The 22,622-nt window shown below is 37.8% G+C and overlaps 2 protein-coding genes across 2 annotated transcripts; one reads left to right on the top strand and one right to left on the bottom strand.

The window, feature by feature from the left end:
• Window positions 1-2,299: 2,299 nt before the first annotated feature.
• Window positions 2,300-4,891, top strand: cdkn2a/b (cyclin-dependent kinase inhibitor 2A/B (p15, inhibits CDK4)). The gene is made up of 2 exons (XM_020648426.3): window positions 2,300-2,718; window positions 3,984-4,891. Exons 1-2 carry the CDS (start codon window positions 2,590-2,592, stop codon window positions 4,236-4,238), a joined length of 384 nt encoding a protein of 127 aa, XP_020504082.2. The 5' UTR covers window positions 2,300-2,589; the 3' UTR covers window positions 4,239-4,891.
• Window positions 4,892-5,836: 945 nt separating this feature from the next.
• mtap (methylthioadenosine phosphorylase) lies at window positions 5,837-21,770 on the bottom strand. Its single transcript, XM_020648425.3, has 8 exons — window positions 21,447-21,770; window positions 19,389-19,475; window positions 19,171-19,229; window positions 18,821-18,988; window positions 14,680-14,782; window positions 13,755-13,994; window positions 8,575-8,697; window positions 5,837-7,385 (listed from the first exon to the last, which is right to left on the bottom strand). Exons 1-8 carry the CDS (start codon window positions 21,468-21,470, stop codon window positions 7,347-7,349), a joined length of 843 nt encoding a protein of 280 aa, XP_020504081.1. The 5' UTR covers window positions 21,471-21,770; the 3' UTR covers window positions 5,837-7,346.
• Window positions 21,771-22,622: the final 852 nt, after the last annotated feature.

Genomic DNA, 22,622 nt, shown 5'->3' on the forward strand with positions numbered 1-22,622 from the left:
CAACTCTATCCACTGTCCATTAAAGGCGCAAAAAGCTCAAAAATATATATCTTTTTTTTAATTGAACTCTGAATTAATTATTATTATTATTATTTTTTAAATTAAACTGTGACAGAGGCCATTGCGAGAACTTCATGAAATTTTGATTTTATTTTTTTGGTGTGTTAATATTACTCTTGATTTTGGGTTCAGAAGTTAAACCTTTAAAAGAGCATTTTATACATTGTGCTATGACTACTTAGACTTCGGTTGACAATCCGTTTACTGCAACAACATCAGATGGGCGTATGATTTCACTATCCTTCATGTGAATTTCTACCTTCATGTCTAAAGGTCCAGTATAGGGCAGGAGCCTTCAGGATGTTTGTTCTTCCTTTTTTCACTTTTATTCACATGCTGGGCCGTGATTAATTTGAGTCTGGACCAGCATGTGAACAGTTAGGTCCGCTCCACCTTCCTTCCTGCCGGTTGGTTGTCCCTTGCACACGACTGAAAACAAAAGGAGACCTTTGAGGTAGACCCCCCCCCCCCCCCCCACCCCACCCCCAGACTTTAAAAGTGTGGTTACAGTATGTGTCATCCTGAAAGGAGCCACACTCGACATTATTCATATAAAGAATGGAATCAGGAACCACTGGGCTGCACACAAACGTGCTGAATAAACAACATCTTGAATTTAATCACCACCATAGATTAATCACAAGCCCTGTGAGTCAGAATTTAAAGAACTTGAGCAGAATGACATCTGCTCCTGGGAAAATAGAGGTGGAAGACTTATTCAGCGTGTTGTGTATTTGGTTTCAGTTCACTTTGTACTGGAATGTAAAAAGAGTAAATTGTTCATCACAGACACTTATGACGACTTCCAATGGATTTAACAGAAGACACATTTCAGGACTTAAATCACTCAAAGCCCCGGCCCCATCCTCAACACACCTGATGGCAAGCGTGATGTATTTTATTTTGATACAAAAGCAACCGTTATTCCAATAATCAGTCCCTCCTTCAACATGGCCACGTTTAGTTATCAGAAACCTCGTTCAAATGGAAAAGCCTATTTTACAGTCGTAGTTAATCATCAGGTTAAAGAACGGAGAAGCATAGTAGAGTGCGATGACATGTCAAAAGTACATTATAACTTTGTGTTACTTTAGCTCATATGTTTTTAAGACATTAACAAATAAAGAAACCATTGATTTACACACAATAGCTGCTGTCTCTTCTAACACGGCGAATGAGCAGCATTCTTATCATTTTTTATGAAAGGCCTCTATTGAGAGGTCAACTCTGTTAACATACCTCAGCGTCCTGTTCAAAATCGATTTTTAATCTGCTCAGCAGAACTGGCCCCAGTTTTATTGTTAATCTGTCACTACTTTGCAACTTGATTTGCTGTCATGAATATCAGGTAGGCCTATGCTCTACAGAAACATACTGAGGATAACTTCCCCAGAGAATGTGAGGCTGTATTACAAAAGTGTCTTATCAGAGTTTAAAGTTGAAATAGGATGACTCTAAAATCCTTTTTTTTTTCTTTTTTTTTTACCCCAATACAGTACAGCAGAAGCAAATCAAGCTTACTTTGAATCTATTACAGGAAATACTCATTCAGTTCAATACTGCTTATCAACTATTGTCATATGTCACCTTAACAAATTGTGCTACTTCAGTCATCTCACAGTTTAAAAGCTTTAGCACTTTACTTGACCACATTCTGAATAAGTAGCGTATGTAAGCTTTCCTAAAGTTATATGTGGTTTAATTAAGATTTAAGATTCCCCTTCGCTTCTAGTATTGTTAACTTTTTTTTGTTTTAGATGTGTATTCTTATTTAGAGTGGATAGCCTATGTTACCATACAATTATTTACACAATAACAACTGTATGTTTGAAGAAGATCATACCACATTGAAAGCTCCAGAGCAGCTATTAAATCAGTCAACTTCAGGTCTTTAAAAATATTTCCTTCAGGGTTAAGAAGTTATAGCCAAGATCGTGTCTTGAAACAGGTATAAAAGTAGCATAACACGTAAACAAATCAGCGTTTATTTCAAAACCAGAATCAGAGTCAGATCGTTTAATTTGAAAGAAAACGATCTACAAAATAATTTAAAAATGTTCACATTAATATGTTTATTAAATGTTTACTACATTACCATCGTCTTGAAACAGGAACGTGTGGTAAACTCAGAGTAAACTGAAATATTATCAGCTGTCGGGGAGAGCAAGTCAGCGTGACGGTCTGCGCATGCGCACAATCGCGCCACTGCAGAGCTAGTGACGTCACCTTTTTAAACCGAGGCAAGCCCGGACACACACCAACCGATCGGTTGGACGAGGCGATGCAACGATCACTTCTCCGACTCAGACAACCGGCTGACCGGAAAAACTGTGGAGCCGTGGACGTCTGAGAGCAGCGGCCACACGTCCACACGTGAATATTTGACTCACCAACTCGCGGCTGGCTTCTTTTTTTTTTTTTTTCAGCTGTTTTTCTTTTTCCTCAAAAAATAGGCATCATCCTCATCACCAGCCTACCTGTCAGTGCAATCTGTCGCGAAGGTTTGTTATCGCCGCAGGGTTGCGGGACATGACAATGACTCTGGAGGATGAGCTGACAGCTGCTGCAGCGAAGGGGAACACGGCAGATGTGGAGGATCTTCTGCGGAAAGGAGCTCAAGTTAACGGGCTCAATCATTTCGGACGATCCGCACTACAGGTCAGTGCAGATGCAGCCCACAGAGGCCCATATTCACAATGAAAATGTGATTCATAAAGTCAGTTTGAATCACTGCACAGCTTTAAATGACAACAAGTAGCCCATTGATAATATGTGTAGAAGTGTATAAATCATTTATTTACACTGTAGAGAAATCAACGCGTCCTAAAATAGAGGTGCAGTCCGGGGCCGTGTGTGTATGTTCGGGCATCAAACTTAGTTAACTTATAACAGTATGCAGCTCTCCCTTTAGAGGCTGTCCAGGTAACATCATTTATTTTTAAGATTATGGAAAATAAACTTCAAGTTTTTAAGAATGTGCATAAATGCAGGAGCCAAAAACAGCATAATCTCTAAAGGCCTCTGGGACATTTTTAAGGTTTAAAGAAAACCTTGAAAATTTGTATTCAGGTGACGACCAGCCTAGTAGAATAAACTGTACTATTCTGATTGTATTAAACATAGGCCTACATGGTGTCATTAAAGCCCGGCTCACTATAAATTCCCATAAAAACATGGTTCGATAAAAAAATAAAAACATTTCCACTGAAAGCCAGTATTCCCTACTGCCCAAAGTCTTTTATCTTTAATCATAAATATTGTGTATTATAGGCTATTACAGACTGGTTTGTTCTTTTAAGTGCAGATGAAGGGCCTTTGTGACTGAACTTGGATTAATTCGGTTCTTAGGGCCTCCTAAGAAAAAAACAACACACTTTTTTTGTCTCAGTTAATTTGATAGACGACCATTTGTCTTTCAGATATAAGAAAACGAAACTAAATGTTAATAGCACACGCCTTAAAGGCTGCTGTTCAACCCGTAGCGTTGGCATTTCGTTGTCACCTTGCATGATATGTCAGGTATGTGGATGCTTCCAGAGGCTCATTAAAGAGTTAAGATTAAATGATTTTTATTGCTTAGCCGATGACTTTACGTAGACTAACTCTACTTGATATAGCCTAGTCCCTTGACATCTGTATTCTTTTTTATATATATATATATATATATATAGCCTATAGGTTTTTACATTTTATTCTTCAAATATTATTTTCAATAGATTAAATATATTCTAATAAAATATCTGAGGATGTAGGCTGTTCATTTCTGCTCGGTGTGATAACAGGCTTTATTAAAGTGCAGCTGCATGAGTCTTTATGCTCCGGTTTGAATTCCATGTCAAGTTTAAACATTAATTTATTTTGATGGTTTTATGGTGGTAATCAGGTTATATGAGATGGTGACTCACTGTCATGTTGTTGTGAAGGTGATGATGATGGGCAGCACGCCGGTGGCACGGCTGTTACTTACGCACGGAGCGAATCCCAACGTGGCGGACCGCAGCACCGAGCACACCCCGCTGCACGACGCGGCCAGGATGGGCTTCCTGGACACCGTGAAGCTGCTGGTGGAGTTCAAAGCAAACCCGCAGGCCAGGGACAAGGACAACCTTCGGCCTAGAGATTTGGCCGGTAAATACGGCTATACAAATGTGGTTGATTTTCTGGATTCTCTGGAATAATCTCCCGGACGCTGTGATATTAAATCCCCTTTGCTGCTTCTTCTGAATGTGGACTCAGAGTTCAGAGAAACGAGGCCCGGAGAGGCCTGCAGCCTAAATTATGCATACAGACTGTTTTGCTGTTATATCAGCTTTATTTATTTATTGGCTGGCCTTATTTTCGGAATAGGAATATTACTATTAATGTTAACGAAATAGCGGCCTATCTATACGGGCACAGTCACTGTTAGGACAAATAGGCCGTACATCATTCTTTTTTCTTTTTTTTTTTTACTTCCGCTGTATCAAAAAAATCGGATAAGCTCACAGGGAACATCTACAGTTTTAATGTGATTTTTTTTAACAGTCAGAAATCTTATGGTTTCTGATAAGATTAGTCATATTTTTCAGTGACAAATATAGCCAACGCAATAGCCATAACAGATGTTTTGCACTTGAGTGTCCAATTGATGCACTTTTTCCTCGTTGTTGTCTTTGATTCTGCAGGGTCTTAAAGTCTCATTTCCTATTTGTACAAAAGATTTTAAGATCTGAGATAAAATGTAATTTATTCAAATGTAAGACAAGGCGTTTTTAGTATTATGTTTGTTTTTGCTTTACATAGTCGACGAACCATAATTGGTACAGGAAAAATAAATACTTCAATAAATCTATCAATGTTTGTTTATTCAAAAAGAGCATTTGAATACATTTGGCAGTTTAAATTTGTTTGAAGAACATGTGTTGCCTAAAGGAGTGAATATATCAACCCAAACAGGTTTGTAGGAGTATTGGCAGAGAAAAAGATAGAACGAGCATTTTCTTTTTCCAAACACTGAAGGGTTCATTTTAGGCTACAAAGGCCCGTGGTTAATCCGGCCTCAGGATCAAGGCTGAGCCAATCCTTTTTTTTTTTTTTTTTTTTTAAATTGTATTTGCTGATGTAATTTTCAGGCAATTTTTCAGTTCACACAAAAAAAAAATCTATGAATTTAAAATTGAAGGCCATCATTTGAATTGTTTTACGTTAAAGTTAGGATAGACATGCTCATCTTAAACAGTATTTTTTGTGTTATAAAAATAACACAATTGAGCTGTTTTTTTTTTTTTAAAGAATAAAGAAGTAGAAACAGAAATAGGAAAACATGTTATAAATAAACCAATAGGATTTGTAAAAACAGGTTTGTATAAATTATTGGCCTAAGGGGGAAATGGAGTTAGCCTGCCATTCTGTAAAATAGAGGATTGTTAAGAAAGAAAAACACAAAACCAAAAAACTATTGTTTTGTCTCTCTTGAATTAAAGTTTAGGATCCATGCTTGTGTACAATGTATATACTTAGTCCTGATATTTAAAAATGAACAATGCCAGACTGTTTCTACCTAATTCTGGTCATCATGACTTTCAATGAAAGGGATTTATTTTCTATCTTGTCTTTTCCTTTTCTAAATTATTTTATTAATGCTCTGCAGCCTTGTTAGCACACAGAAGAGTGTGTTCCACTGTTCATTCCTCTGCAGATGGGATTTAGCATGTGCTAAAAACTTTTAATCTCAACTATAATAACAAACATTAAGATATTTTTGTTCATGCAAAAAAAAACAACCTTTAAAGCATGATGTTTTTTCTTCATCCTTTTTATTCTGATATTTAACCTTCATGGTGTATTGAAGTTGAGACAGGGGAACAAAGCAGAACTAACAACACATTTCATCAGATACTGAGCAGGGTGATGACGTCCAGTTGTGCGGTCTGAGAGGGCACCCGACCGTCACGGCTACAAACTCGTCATTTTGTAGCTTTGTAAAAAAAAAAAGTCTATTTACCTGAGTGGTTCAAAAAATAAACAAGTATGATCAGAACATGTGTTTTAAACAGCAATCAGTACTATTAATAAGCTGACATAATAACATCTGGAAAACAGAAGATAAATAAAAGGTCAGAGTACTTCCTTTAAACACATTTAACTGTCGTGGAGAGTAAATAAAATCATTGTTTCTTTGTTTTCAGGTTTAAAAATGTTAAATAGTTTATCAGTAATGTCAAATCTTTACTGAATGAGAAGAGTTCCAACTGGCCTTACCAAACGTGGATGTCAGGGTTGGTCATTTTCGAAAAAACCAGCATGATTTCGAAAGTCCTTCTACACCCACTCCCCTCTCTGCTCCCACAAAAAAAACACACCCCTCACTTAAATGCATGAGCGCCGTTTCTCCAGAAGTGGACCTCAGCTCACCGCTTGCATTGATTAGAAACTACATCATCTCATGTCTCATAAAGCGGTGAGTAAATTCATAGTATAAACTCACAGTATAAACTCTGTCACCGGTGACACGCTTTGTGGGCCAGTGCACGCAAAGGGAGCAGGGAGACAGGGAGGCGGGATTGGTTCATCAGTTTGGTACCTCGTGGCAGACATTGTTCAAAGTTTTTACAGGCTTACAGTTGCTACAGATGACTGATTTTCTTCATTCTTTTTTATGAGCACATGAATTATTAATTTCTGTCATGACCTACTGACAATTTCAACCAAAACGTGTATCTGGAGATAATGACACACCCTGCCTTTAAATGACTTGTTTAAACCAATACATAGGTTAAATAGCACAGTAAAATAGATGGAATGTGGAATAGTGAGTAAACGATCAGATGTGACTATGACATTAAGTTTTCATGTGCTACACTAGCAAAGCCTTTATTGTACTTGTGTTGTAAACAGCTATAAAGACACCGATTGTTCAGCGGCAACAAATTTGTACATTTGAAACAGCACAAATATAGAAATGTAAAGAACCACAAATGTATATTTCCCCAAACAATACTGTAATGTAAGGCTAAAAATCTTGGTTGACTTTGTGAAATGAAGTGATTGAAAACCCCCGCAGGAGTGACAATACTGGTTATTGTTCAAGAGAAAAAAACAGACCTATGAATTAGTATGAAGAAAGGTGGTAATGTGTAGTTTTGTTTTTTAAAAATAACACTTATTTAAACACAGGCTGATGACAGAGTCCATGCATTACTTATGTGAGGCACTTTTCTTGTAGTTCAGTGATGAGTCAAAGTTGAGTCTGCAGTCCGTGTCGGTGCCGGAGGTGTCTTGGGTCTACTTCAAAGTTTTCTGCGCACTTAGTGTTTTGGTAACATTACTGAAGATTGTGCCATTGACTGTAACAGAAGGAAGAAAACAGCTGGTATTTAATGAATGCGTCAAAGATACACATCAACCGTAAGAGCATGTGAAAGTTGTCTGCAGTGTCTGTTTCATGAAAGTCAAAGTACTCAGTAGGTGTGGTCATTTACATAGAACGTTGAAGTTAATGAGGCGGTCATTGCAAAAATAACTTTTAAACACTCAACAAGGATGAAAAGGATGTACTGAGTGTAAAACAATGCTGTAATAGTGCTTTCACACTCGCACAAAGTTTTCAGGGTGAGCTGTATGTGTAAACACAAGCAGGCAGATTTTCCACTTGAACTTCACCCAGAGTTTCTCCTGTCAGACCGCTTGTATTTTTTCCGCGGAAACTCTGAGTGAGCTGATGTGAGAACGCAGTCGGATAGTACCGGGAGAATTCACCCCGAGGGAGTGGGATGGGGGTAGCGACGTTAACTGTCTGCAATCAGTGCATGACCATAGATTGTTTGCATGCGACCTTCATGATCTTAGTGCATGTTGCCCAGTGTGTTCCTCACTTTGTTGAACTTCAAGTAGCATTGATATATGGGCAAATAATCTCCTGTGTCATTCTTTTGTCTTGCCTCAGGCGATGATAAACCCCCCCCACCCCCCACTGGGTCTGCTGTGAGATGCATGTGTGAACAACCAGATGAGGAGGATATCAGGATCAGTCCTTCTGAAATTCTCTAGAAGTTGTGAGGAGTGTGTAAGTGAAAACGGCTTTAGTTACGTGGTTTTCAGGGGTGAAATCGATGTAATACAGGTGCACTATTCTTATATTTCTTCAACATTTATCACTATATTAAGTTTATTGACTGTAATAGATTAATGGTTGTAGTGTATCTTCATTCTAGTTGTGAACCTCAATAAAAAAGGTAACCCAGCTTGTCATTTCATAACACTATTTAAAGTTGGGCACAGCACAATGAGAGTCTGAGAGTTAGCCACTCAGATGAAAGTAACAGTCTCGTCCCACTTGTGGCTGCACAGAATCAATAACAGTCATAAACAGGTCGTTTGTTGAAAGTGGTGACACTCCAAGCTTTAGAGCATTCTTTTGAACTTTCAGTGTAATAGAGACATTTTTAATGGGACTTTAAAAGGTAAACAAACCGTCTTTCATAACGTCCCCATGGCCTGCTGCATGGAAATGAATCATTGTAGTTAACTACTTACTTTCAAGGTCTTCATTGTCTGAGCCCAGTCCATCTGACTAATCTGGGGTATTGCGGTGAGCAGGATACTGCTGGCTTTGTTGGCGTTTTCCTTCATTGTCTTGAGTACGTTGTCAACACAGACCTGTGATAAGGGAAGAAAAAACAGCCCCCAGGTAATAAAATTCACTTCCTCTCAACTATCACAATCCCTTTGTAGTTCCCAAATATGAACATAAACAAGTATTTTCTCTGATTCTAGAGACCATGCACACACTGTGAATCTAACAACAGTGATTATTTGTAACAGAATGATGTGAGGAAGACACTATCTACAGTATCCATTGAAATCATAGATAGATAGATAGATAGATAGATAGATAGATACTTTATTGATCCCAAAAAAAATTCAAAGCATCCAGTAGCAGGTTACAAAGACGAACATGACCTGAAACATTGTTACAAATTAAACCACAAAACCGACGTAGCTGCTGCTGGGATAACAATAAAAAAATGTGTTAAATCTATGTTCATATTCATCTTACAGTATTTATTTTCACTTTTGTTTAAACGCAGATTTTATGAGGAATGTCTGAATGTTTAACTCAACTTACTGTTGCCAACTCCACAAGTCACCCAATCATGTGTACACAGAAATCACCAGATCTGCTGGATATAAGGCCTAAGATACCGTTTTTCTCTTTCTCATGAAGCACCAATTAAAACATTTTTTTTTACGTCTGTATCTCGTAGAGATCGCCCAGATTTCTAAAAAAAAACAGCATTTCCATCAGTACATTTCCATATAAATGCAAAGTCTAATTAAAAAAATAGTTTATTTTTGTAAACGATCAAAATGAAATAAATGCATAAAGAACATGAGGTAATATAAAATAAACTGCTCCACTGGTACTTTTTACCATGACACTTTAATGTTATGTGTTGTGATGTGTTGTAATGGTTGCATTGTCACTATGTAAAGTCTGTTGTGAGGACCCCAGGAAGAATAGCTGTTGCAATGCTGCAGCTAATGGGGATCCCAAAAAACTAAACTAAACTTTAACACCCCCCTTTTCAGAACATTTTCAGGGGAATTTTAACTGACAGTATTTTAGGCAGCAATAGAACAGAATTATCATTAAGTTATATCAGCAGTGAAAGCAGTGTATTTCAATTTATATGCTGAAATTACATATAAATTCTAAAAAAAAAAAAGTCACATTATAAGGAATAAATGTTAAGAGTTCCAGCATTCCATTGTTGACAGAAGACGAGCTGGTTGGAGTAAAACTTTCATTAACTTAAAAGGCATAATATGCGACATTCTGAATATTAATATGACGAATATATATCTATATATCAAAATAGATTGTGTAGTAAAGACTTCCTAAAAAAGGGAGTGAAGAATAACTCCCTTTTAATTTGTTTTTCTGGTCTCTGTGTTCACATGGATGGGACGACACCCCCTGCATCTTGTTTATGTCTCGCTAAGTGACTCGAACGTGTTTCATACATGCTTTTTATGACTGGACGCAGACCCTTTCCTGTCCAACCGTAAGCCCCGCCATCATGTGAGGGAATAGCGTCAGCCCTGCGCCCACACAGGAAAACTGCGCTAGCTGCATTTTAACCGAGTGTCGTCGAAAGAGTACGACTGAAGAAAAACCAACAAACTTTTCAAACCGAAGACCAGACTTTCTATGGCCTAAAAAAAAACAAACACAACAACTGAGGAGCAGGGGAGAGGTGGAGACAGGAGGGGAGGGGGGAGCTTGATAGAGAGCATTTGTTTTGATCAGAAATTCTGTTCTGGAAGTCACATGGTAAGCCTTTAAGATGTGACGATCAGTAAATTGTTTTCCTAGGAACCAGCTCAACTCCAATGAGTCATTCTGTTTATGATACAGAAAGGCCGAGGCCTTGGTCACAAGACTAAGACAAAATACTTGAGTAAATCTGTATGGAATAATGTAAAAAGATAAAAAAAATAATGGACCAGATGTGCAGTGTAAAACAAAGCTGCGACACCATTTCTGCTCTGTGCTCATATTTACCTCCTGCACCCTTCATTAACCCCTCCCTTCACTGCTTTCGTGCTTTGTTTTCATGTCCTTCTCGTCCTCCTACTCGTCCTACTCGGCTGGGTTAATGTTAATCTTTTTTTTTGCTGTTTGCCGGGGTTAAAGACAGTGAGGCTGATGACTCAGTGTGACTCAACCTCCTCTGGCAGGGCTTCCACCGGAGGCTGGCAAGCAAATTGACTGTGGGGGGGGGGGGGTGGATAGTGGGGGCAGGAGTTGGTATTAAGACTGGATTGGTGCGGAGGGGTGAGGCGGAAGGATGTGGCGAGTGTTCTGCAACAGGAGGGGGAAGAGGTCAGCTGCAGGAACTCGGAAGTTGAGTTGTGAGACTGGCTGGATCCGTGACAAATATGCCAAAACTCACCCACACAGTTCATCAACTGCTCTATCAACAGTGTCTTCCTGAGGTCACTCGGAAGCCATAAGAAGCCACAGACACTCAAGTGTGCATACGGAGCACAGATGGTGAAAACCACTTGCGCAAGTAAAATGAATAACACGTATGCTACAAACATTGTGTTTATCTTAAAAAAGTAATGTTCTGAAAGTATGTTAGCTGTAATAAAACAGCTTCAACATGTTCATGATAAAGAAAAGACTTGTTGTTTTCAACAACAATTCAGCACTGTTCTGCATATCGGCTCAAATGTCCGTAGGCTGACAACTTTAAGGAAGGACGGTGACTATTGCAAAAGAGATCAATTTTGTTTAAAGTGAAAGCACAAATTATTTATGCTATCATTTAAACTTCTTTAAAAAATATACAAAATCATGTTTGTTAGTTTGATGAAGAAAAGAAAATGTCTTCCCTATGCCAACTTATTGTGACCCCTCACAGTTTGTTACCGTCTGTGTAAGTGTTCAAAATGATCAGAAAGACATGTGAGGAGGACTTAATGCGCTGTGAGATCAAGTTTCCTGCAAAAGGAAGAGACAGATCACTGTGGTTTACAGTAAACAAGCGCAATCTTTTAAATGCAATTACAAATCTAACAATTGGAGAAAAGGAAGTGAAAAGAAGAAAGAAATATAATCATGAAAAATGAAACTGTCTTTTGCAATCCAAAGTGCAATACATTTCCAGATTCATAGATCTGTGTTTGGGTGGTTATATCAGGCACATTTTTTTAAAATTCATAAAAAAACAGATTTATAACTTGCTGTGTCACAATCACATTAGGCACAGAGAGAACGTGGGTGGGTCTAATGTGATGAAGTAATAATGGTTTTATTGTGATCTAGGCTTTCACAAAATGAGGAAAAATCTGCACACAAGTTTTAATATCACCGCTCTTAAAGCTTTCTTCTGTTAAGTCTCTTACACATGTACTTAACATTGAAGCAGAAGTTCTGTTCTCTTCATTCACAAGGTCTTCATCACACAAATTGTACTGGCTCTTTTATCCTCCTTCTGTCCGTGTGCTAGCCAACCTTGCAGACATCACTCAATAATCAACACCCGTTAATCTGGAGGTGGCTGATTGCTAATGGAGGCTTTAGTTCAGAATACAATTGCTGGAAATGTATTAATTGAGGGCTGCGTCAAATAGGTCAAAGGCTGAGTTTGAATGCATGCTGAGTGTAGATGATGCGTTAAATGATTTATTGTGTATCAGGATGGTTTTGGGATGCAGAATTATGCATAACACATCATAATGATCAAGGAAATACACTTTATTCTGCAGCCTGTTAGCACAAACCCTGGCACACAGGCGGTACACCCTTGCATTTAAACGCTGCTGCATAATTTTATGTACTGAAATCATTTCACAGGGCAAATAGTTACTTGTTTTACACCATCAGGGGTTCCTCAGCCCGACTCTGATCATCTCTAATGGTGATGTAAAGTGGGCCAGCAAATGCTGTTGAAACTGTTATAATAATCCGCTTTCTTGTTAAAAAGAATGTGGTAAACACGGAGGGGGTAATCCCAGAAAGAATTTGTAAACCATTTGTAGAGAAGTTAATGCGCTAAAAAACACACACACACACACACACACACACACACACACACACACACACACACACACACACACACACACACACACACACACACACACACACACACACACACACACACACACACACACACACACACACACACACACACACACACACACACACACACACACACACACACACACACACACACACACACACACACACACACACACACACGGGCCCTACATGGTTATACAGTGAAAATATCAGTGAAATATGTTTGTGGTGGAATTTCTGCAGTTATTTAGATTATAATGTACAGATGTCATTAGGTTTATTCACTGTTCTTTAATGTCAGTCAGACCTGACAGAGTTCAGCTATTATTAGAACACCAAGTACAGCTTAGAGAGTGTCAACTGTTCTTTCTGATATATGCAAGGAGGTTTGGTAGACTTATTGTCTGCTCCAGTGTTATAGACGTCACAGTTTAGTCTAGGTGGGTCAATGTGACATGACCCTGACAACGATAATGTCTTTTAGGATATATGCGATGCCGATCTTATGTATAAACTTTCATCAACGTAAGCCATCTGATGTGAACTGTGTCTTATTGTGTGGAGTCAAGTCTTAGTAATTTCTTCAACAATGTTAATAGTAGAATAAGCAGAGATACCTCTTAATGAGGACGAGATGACCTAAATATAGAAAAGAATACATGCCCTTGAGTGGAATTCTTGGGGAAAACTGATGTCATCATGGTTGCTAGGTTGCAAGAAAATGTAGCATAATTAAAACAAAACTGTTACCAATCTGTAGCCACCATACCTCAGTGGAAAGCAGACAGCATTAAAGTATTAAAACCAGAAGAATGTATACAGGCTCATAACTTAAGATTGTAAAAGGTCATGGGTAAGCTAAATGTAAAAAATGCTAACTCTTTGAAGTTGGTAACTGAAGGAGTCAAAGACACTTTAAAGCAAATAACGCTTTAATTACAGGTTAATTTGGAGTGTTTGGTGTACTGGCAACCAAACAGAAAAAGGAAGAAGTGTTGTTGCCCAAAGCGCACCAGCCATGCATCCGCCTTTTGCCCATAATGACTCACACGAGGCACAAACAAGGACAGAAGAGACATCAAAGTAATAAAAAGACTGTGAGGACCTCAAGTCTGCCACTCACCGCCTCCTCATGTTCCTTCCAACAGTCGTAGTCTGTTGCCATGGCGATGCTGGCATAGCACAGGCCAGCCTCCTTGGCGAGGACCACCTCTGGCACAGTTGTCATGTTGATGACGTCAGCACCCCACTGGCGGAACATCAGGCTCTCGGCCCTCGAGGAGAAGCGAGGCCCCTCGATGGACAGCATGGTCCCTCGTACATGGCACTTTACCCCAAGGCTCCGCGCCACCTCCACCAAAACCTGCACCGGGGAAGAGCATCAGTTACTTACTGATCAAACCAAAGGCATGAGAGGTGAGATCTGTTGAGCTGGTTAATAAATGTTCATCTGATTCTTTGAACAAATATTTTAAATAAAATATCCCGTGTTTCAGTCAGCTGCCGACGTAGTTTAATGAAAATAAGATGATGAACCAGTGACCAAAAACTGCTTATCACACAATAAAGCCCAAAGGACACGATTTGCCACATTGGTTCAGTGGTTCATTATTTCATTTGCTTATTTAATTACAGTAAGTCAATATTACATTTAATTGTTTAATCAACCCCTTTAAAGTTCATCATATGCTGTTCTTGTTGTCAGATATTTATCTCACTGCTTAAGAGACCACAGGTTGTGTGAACTGTGCAGCTAATGTGCCACTTTCTTCACCCCTTCAACATCTTCAAACTTCTATTTTTGTTGTGCCAGTTGTAGGGGAATATATCCGAAAATTACTGGTGCAGAATCTGAACAATAATTGCAAGATTGCAGGTAGATACATACAAAAATGGAAATTAGAGGCAATGTAAAAGTAGTGATTTTAAAAAAACTCCAATTTAAAATGTACAATAATAATGTAAAAGAAATCATTGTACAAAGAACAGAGAGTACCGGAAATGACACACATAAAATGGGATATCTGTGCAGGAATTTAAGGACTCACTTCTCTGGTTCTGTTGCAGAAAGGCTCAGCCATGGGGATGTGACACACTCCGGTAGGACTGGTGGCCTGTCCGTCATAGAGCGTCTGAGCTCTCTTGGAAGTTCTAGAAAAAAACAAAAAAAAAAACAGGAAGTCAATTCCAAGCCTTTCAAACCACAGATATGTTCCTTTGTTTGGCTGTTAACCATTATCCCAGCAGGTTTAGTCAATTTTATGTTTGATTTATTTTACTCAAATTTATTTTACTCAAACTTCTGCCGGTTCCTTCAACTTTCATGTAACAACTTTCATGTAACACTGAAAGATATCATCTTTTTTTTTTTAATCACTGACTGAGAAAATGTCAACATGAACACATACTCATGACATAATTATCTCAACCATTTATAATATGAATGTCAGCACCTACGACAAGAATTATCTTTGAAGACGATGCCCCACCTTTTCTATCATGCATAACGCTGGCAGTGGAAAAAAAAAAAAAAGTAAATACTGAAATGGTATGAGCCAGCTGCAGCTCCGCCCTACTGAGAGTCAATAACAGCAGTGTGTGGGAAAAACTGAGCAGAGTACAATGCCTGTTTATGCTATAGAAATCAAGTTATCATGACCTGGTCATTAGCTAGTAATGTCATTAGAGAGACACTGTGGCAAAGAATGACAATCACAGCCTATAATTATCAGAAATTCTAATCATTCATATAATGCACAAAGGATTTGTTTTTGGAAACTAAGCATTATATACACCATGAGTACCTCCAACGCACCTCACCATGTACATGTTGTTCAACAGAAAGTTTGTAAACTTTGGAAATCACAGCACCATTACCTGATACATAAACCATACAGAGGTTGATATAAAGATGCATTATACTTATCATACTGTTTGGATATCATAAAAATGAATCCATGTCATATGAATCTGTGTTTTTCTTTTGCTTTCCTTCTATTTTGAATGTTTTCTGAAAAATATGGACAATGTTTATTACAGGACAAATTGGGAATGATTGTTGTTATGCGATTCTTAAAAAAATCAGAGCATTAAAACTCTGATTGGACAAATACTATGATCTAACAATGTAGTGAATAACAGCATACTGCATAATGTAACTAACAAACAAACTGCAGCTATAGTTGCTGCTGCAAAGCTAAAATAGTGAGAGGACAAAAAGCTTCCCATAGCCATCTCACCGCATGCAGGAGTTGGGATAGGCTAGTACACTTCTGGCTTAACTTTAGAGTTTTTAGAGTTTACACCTCCCCCATCAGGACCTGCCCAGATCCTGATAGGCAGGTCGGCGCCTTGCATATCTACCCGCGTATGAATGTGCGCGAGGGAGTAAATAAGGACATTTGACTAAAGCACTTTGAGTGGTCACAATATTAGAAAGGAACTATATATAATTGCAGTCCATGACCAGTCTATCAGCTACAGATTCATGGAGAGTGAAAATGCAAAACAGAGCATTTCAAATTAAAGAGGTCAAAAGTTAGAACTGAAAACCTGAGTGTGAAACTCTGTCACTGTGTAAGACACTGATGCTTTAAACTTGGCAAAGTCCACAGCTCTATATCAACAGTGTTTGGTTGGGAGCAGCAGAGGTGACATAACAAAAGTGGCATCAACAGTGTGATGTCTTTAGAAACATGCTGTCACATGCTGCAGGACAAGTCTGAACAAGTCCCAACTTATAACTTCCTCATTTCTTATAAATAGATCATGCCTGTGCTTGATAGTTTAACTATTCATCAGATTCTCCAACACTGGCTGCCAGAACCTCAGGCAACGTGATGCATCCGTATACAAGTGTACAGGCAAACACACTGAAACGACTATGTGAAGTCAGTTTACTATATACACCAATTTAACCAGCTGTATGTCAAATCCCTGGTAAGAAAACAGCCATCCTACTTACAGCAGCCCTCACTGTAGATATTGTGTTGTGTAAAGGAATGTGTGCAATATGCTAATAGGGAAAGAAAACAACTCTCCCTCAGGGTCATGCCTCACTTTGTTTAGTGTGTGTATGCCTGGAAGGCTGACACCTCTGAGAAAGTTTGTTTTCAGGTGTCAATGAATGAGAAAGATTCTCAGGTTTACAAGGAAATATTTCATTGAAGAAGGACGAGTGTAGGTTTCTAGATGAACCTTTCTAGATGAAGACTTCAAAATGACTTTTGGTATGAGTAGAGATTTTAATAATAAAGAGCAGTAGCTGCCGTTAGTATTTGTGGTCAAATCTCATCAAAACCAACACAGAGCAGACAATCCATGTCATTGTACACTCACAATAAAAAAGTAGTAACATTCAGATCCACAGAGAGTAAATGCCTCTGCAGATGGTGTTAGCTGAATTAATTGAATGTATGTATGTATGTATGTAAGAACTGACAGCTAGAATTGTCACGCCGCAGAGAAAGTGATACAGGATACAAACAGGAAGGAGCCCTGGCTGTTAGCAAATATACCTCAGTAGCAAAGTTCAAGCTCTATACAATCCGACACCTCATCTGTGTTGACTGTTAACAAAGCTAGAAGCTCAAAGTCACAACAACTTTAATAAGCTAGGACACTTTAAAGCCCTTCAAAACACCAGGTCAAGGTTAAAAGTGTTCAAACTGTACGAGATAGAAAACAAATACACAACAAATGTATTTAATGAGTCAAGTCCTCTAGCTCTCTCACTCAGCTAATATGACATGCTAGCCACACAGTAACATGAGTCCCAAGTACAGTGAGATGTGTGGGAAAATTCTTGAATCGTATCACAACACACCTTGTCGACGATCATAACTGGATAACAAAAGTTAAGAGGAGCACATTAAGGTCAGCCTGACATTACAGCTGAATTTCTGGAAACTAACAATTCAAAATGTAAACATAAATGGGATAATCTATAAATTCTAAAATCTATAAAAACATAAATCTTGGGTTAACTTGTTGTTTATGGATAATTCCATTGTGGACAGCTTGGATTTAGCAATAACAGGTGGATGATATTGATATGTATGCTTTGGTGTACTTCACACACCTTCACTTTAGATTAACTTTTTTGTTTGCACCCCTTCTTCACAGTTGTAAATGAGTGTGTGTGTGTGTGTGTGTGTGTGTGTGTGTGTGTGTGTGTGTGTGTGTGTGTGTGTGTGTGTGTGTGTGTGTGTGTGTGTGTGTGTGTGTCCTTAGGTTGGGTTATAGGTTTGTATTTTTGTTTGGTTTATTAAAATCATTATCATTAAAAATTAAATTTAATTGTTAGATTTTGTTCATAAAATACCAACAAAACAATGTGGCCATTTTTTCACATAAACATCTTACTGTGGAGTATTGTGAGGCCTTGTAGAATAACATCTCAAAAGATTAAAAAGCACTAAAATTACATATTAATATGTGTGAGGTGAACATTGTATATTATAAGCAGTTTTTGTAAGAATTAGTCTGTTGTGTGAGAATATTGGTCTAATAATTTTCAGTATTAAAGTGGTGACAGACCTCTGTATATATTTGGATGCAGTGAGGGCTGGATTGCACTTTGCTTCTGCATTCTTTTTAATTTGAATTGGTAGGTAACATATTTGGCCGAAAATGCTCTCAGTCCAAGTTCTGAGCATCACTGGTGGACTGGCAACTCTGTGGAGGACTGAAAATGGTTCGGAACAATAGCTGTGATAGCCAGAATCATAATTCTTCATATTTGTGCAATAGGGAATTTGCTAATTGGTGCTAATTGTGAAAGAAAGCTTTTATGTATCCTGTTCATCTTACCAACAATTTCCCTTTACTGTTTTATTCATCCTGCCTAAACTACCATTTTCATTTTTTACCCGTTTCATTTTGTTGCACTGTTTATGTGTTTTTAATAATTGATTGTAGCACTTTGGTCAACTTTTGTTGTTTTTAAATGTCCTTTATGAATAAAACTGGATTGGAATGGATTGGAAAATAGTTTCAGCAGAGCCAAGATAATCGTACTCCACCGATCATATGTTGTACATTTTTTAAAATGAAAGACAACTGCTTAAAAACACTTGTTAAGAATACAGTTGAAATGCAATAACAGGCCTGAATACCGGCACTTCCTTAAAAAAATGTGGGGAAAAAACAAATATCTGTAACCTGCTGTAGAGCTCCCTTGTCACTCACCTATCAATGAACTGATCTATAATGACAATGTCTCCTGGCTGAATCTCCTCCCGCAGTGAGCCACAAGCTGTTGTCACCAACAGATGTGTACAGCCTTCTTCTTTCAATGCCCAGATGTTGGCCTGGTAGTTCACATTAGACGGCATTATAGTGTGTTGTCTCCCATGCCTATAGAGAGGAGGAAATATGTGGTGGAATATTATTTAATAACATTCAAATATATTCTTATGTTTAACAGTTAGGACATCAAATCCACACACGTGTGAAGTGTGAGGTGCTTCCACTAGATGGTGCAAAGACCTAACAATTTCCATTCCCTTTGGAAAAAAAAGTAAATCAATCTTTCTTACCTTGCAAGGAGCACGCATTCCACATTTTTGATCTTCCCCAGAATCAGAGCGTCTGACGGCTAAGGAAGAGCAGATCAATTAATTTAGACCCCCAAAACACTGACTGTATGGAATTATTTGCTTGCAAATACGTAGTAAAGTAATTCAGCCTTATTGTTTACACTTCTCTATTTGACAGTAAACATCTTTGGACCACAAACTCACTAAGTAAAACTGACCTTTCCATATGGGGTGTCCACATAACGTTCAGTCCTCCCCTCCAAGATATCCGGATCATCAAGGCCTGAACCACCAATTATTCCAATCTAAACGAACATTTTGAGAATGATACAAAATCAGACTATTACCTGACCACAATGCTTTAATTTGTACTACAAATGAATCTGTAATGAATTTGTATGCGTTTTTAATTCAGAATAGGGACATTGGGGCATGAATATAAACACAAATGATCTTAAATAAACTGCTGTTTGAAAGTCTGCTGTGCTCACAGGACATCAGTCACTCATTCACTGCACAAACATTTAACTGGATGCCGTTATTCATTTCCCTCTAAGCTGTTTATGTTTTTAAATAAATATTGTTTGTTTACAGTCATTTAAGAAGGTAATTATATTTACTCAAATAAGTAAATATATTTAAGCATCACTCTGTTTACTTTCATGTTTACTGTCAGTTACAGTCGGTTAACAGAAGTGTTCAAAGGGAAAGAAATTACTTCAATAAAACCAACACTTCAGTTACAACCACAATTATATGATAGCTGTATAACTAACTAGTACTTTGCACACGAAATACATATATATATATATATATATATATATATATATATATATATAAATATAAACAACTGATGATCCAATTGAAAATCAAAAAGAAACCAAGTCATCACGGATCAAAATGACTTTTTATATATTGACAGACAGCACCTACTATTATAATATTAATCAAGAATGGCTGCTTAATTATACCTAAACATTTCAGCAGATAACATTATAAATATCTGATATCCCCAGGTAAGTATGCTTTTAAAAAGAAAGCTATCATCTTTATTTTTCTGGCACACTGTAAGCTAAGCAACACGGGTTAGAGGATCACTGTTAAATCACTATTAAACGCAGACCAATCTATGCTGGGCTTGTTGAAATGAACAAACCAAAGCAAAAAAAAATAAAGAAAAAGGCCTGTGAGTCCATCATACACTCCTCTTCTTCACATACTTAAATCTAACATTAAGGGTTAACCTTTAAGAACACCTGGATACGTTTGATGGAAATGAATGAGGTAAATCTACAGAAGCTTGTTTGCCTGGAATAATAAACCAACTGATAACATGATATATTTTAATTCATATGCTTATATTTCTGTTTTTTCAGTCTTCAATCCATGTCTTTGGCACTTAAAAATGTATTTTTACACCGGCATCGTCACCGTCACGTATAATTATTGAATTGAATTAAGTTATTTAATAGGGACAATGCAATTTAACATAATTTCAAAACAAAGCATGAAACTCATGTGCTGCACAAAGAGTATATAACTATTGCTTATTGCCAACTCGTGTCCCCAGTGGGGCCTTTGTGTAAACAAACAGATTAAAATGTACAACATTGAGTTACATAAAACCCCATAACACGATATGAGGATACATTCAAATACATGTACAACAATACAAATGCCATAAACCAGTTTAGAATAAAGATACTATTTAAAAGTGGGTACAGCTCTGGCTTGCTTTGAGACAGTATTTCACCTGTTTTGTAAAAGATTTATAAGTCCAAGATTAATTTTATTTCAGGTGGTCATTAAGTGTATGTTAGGTTTTAAAAATAAAAGTTACTTTAAAAAGACACCTGAAGGCAACACCGCCCAGGTAATCAGATAACACTTGTTGTAGTTACAGTCATTTTTAGTGATAATGTGGTTCTTTCTATTTCCTCCTATATTTAACTTTTTGAGTTGAGCTGTCACGGTGCCTCGAGTCACAGCTGCAGAGAGCACTTCACCTGCCCACGTGCAAAATTAACTTAGATAATTCAAATGTCCAGTTAAAACAGAATTGACATATAACCGTGTTATTAAGCTGATGTCCAACAGCCTGCAGACTTTTAATAAACGTGTAATGTGTAGTTGCTTTTCCCGCACTTTGTTTGTCTCAGCTGCACATCTGTCATGACTTTACCTAGCTAACATTTATCACTGATTTTACCTCTTTAACCCTATAAACACACCATTTACTGTTACTGCTAAAGTGTCGTGAAATGCAGGTTTACTACCTTAATGGGTACCGTTGAAGCCATGTCGACAGTTTTCTTGCAGCAGAATTAAGAAATTGTCCAAGTAGTGAGGTTCACGTTATATAGCTACAAACCCTTAACAACATCCGTCTGCACAACGGACACGAGCGTGGACACGAGACATTCCCCTTCCTGTTTGATATTTGTCTTCAGAATAAAAGCATGGAATTTAACCTGCACTACTGTTTGTTTGTACAGGGTATTTGTCCTGTCTACTGCACAACCACTATGTTTATATCGTATTATTCTACATTATTATTTGGGTTACAGGACGCAGTTGGTTTCTATTAACTTATATCAGGGGTGGGCAACTTGACGGGGGCCACATGCGGCCCCCATCAACCCTAAACGTGGCCCTCAGGTCATTTTTTACATATCAATTTATTGGAAACATTTAGAAAACATGACAAAATCTGCCATGAAATCAGAAATATGTCCATAATAATATTTGACAACTGGTGTATGTTAATATAAATTTGAGACATAATTGACCGTAATTGTTTTTGTCTACTACAATTTGGCCCTCTGGCAGTGAGAATTAAATGAACGTGGCCCTTGCTGTGACCAAAGTGGCCCATCCCTGACTTATATACACGTGATGCTTGAAGCGCCCTGTGTTAAATCTGTGAACAAAACGTCTGCTTAAGTTGCTTTATATTTATGGCGCTCAGTAATAACCAGAGGAGTTTTTATCTTAACCTGCTCTTTGAGCTTTATTACCAAAGCAGCTAGATGTGAAGATAGTTGTATAGGTCGTTCTCATTGCATGTCTTAACGAAACTGATGTGCTTTTTTATCAAACAAAACTTAAAATGAAGCTGTGGCACTTTCAAATTATCATCAAGATTCTGAATTTAAAATCGCCTGCTGAAGAACTAAAAAGTGTGTGACAGCGATAAAGACAATTTCGAAAAGTCTTTTGGACATAAGAAATAAATTTTTCTTAGAAACTTGAATGTTTGGTTATCAGGGGAAAAAGACATTTATGTTTTTCTAACTTTGAAGTTTGTCTGGTTTTACATCAAGGTGGTCAGTAAAAATGAATCATCTTGAGGGGTGCTGGTTTAGTCAGCTGGTAGAGCTTCACTGCCTACAGTCCTCATCTCACTAGCCTGGAACCAGCAGTCATTCGCATTTATATATTTGAAAGTTTGA

The sequence above is a fragment of the Labrus bergylta genome, chromosome 1 (genome assembly GCF_963930695.1).
Source record: "Labrus bergylta chromosome 1, fLabBer1.1, whole genome shotgun sequence".
Lineage (NCBI taxonomy): Eukaryota > Metazoa > Chordata > Actinopteri > Labriformes > Labridae > Labrus > Labrus bergylta.

What these genes read in the sequence shown, in the direction of transcription:
- cdkn2a/b (XM_020648426.3), top strand. Translation starts at nt 2,590, where the DNA reads ATGACAATGACTCTGGAGGATGAGCTGACAGCTGCTGCAGCGAAGGGG. An exon ending in TCGGACGATCCGCACTACAG is followed by an intron (nt 2,719 to 3,983) that starts GTCAGTGCAGAT and finishes GTTGTTGTGAAG; the next exon opens with GTGATGATGATGGGCAGCAC.
- mtap (XM_020648425.3), bottom strand. Translation starts at nt 21,470, where the DNA reads ATGGCTTCAACGGTACCCATTAAG. An exon ending in CTTCAACGGTACCCATTAAG is followed by an intron (nt 19,476 to 21,446) that starts GTAGTAAACCTG and finishes ATGTTCGTTTAG; the next exon opens with ATTGGAATAATTGGTGGTTC. An exon ending in AGACAATGAAGACCTTGAAA is followed by an intron (nt 7,386 to 8,574) that starts GTAAGTAGTTAA and finishes CTTCTGTTACAG; the next exon opens with TCAATGGCACAATCTTCAGT.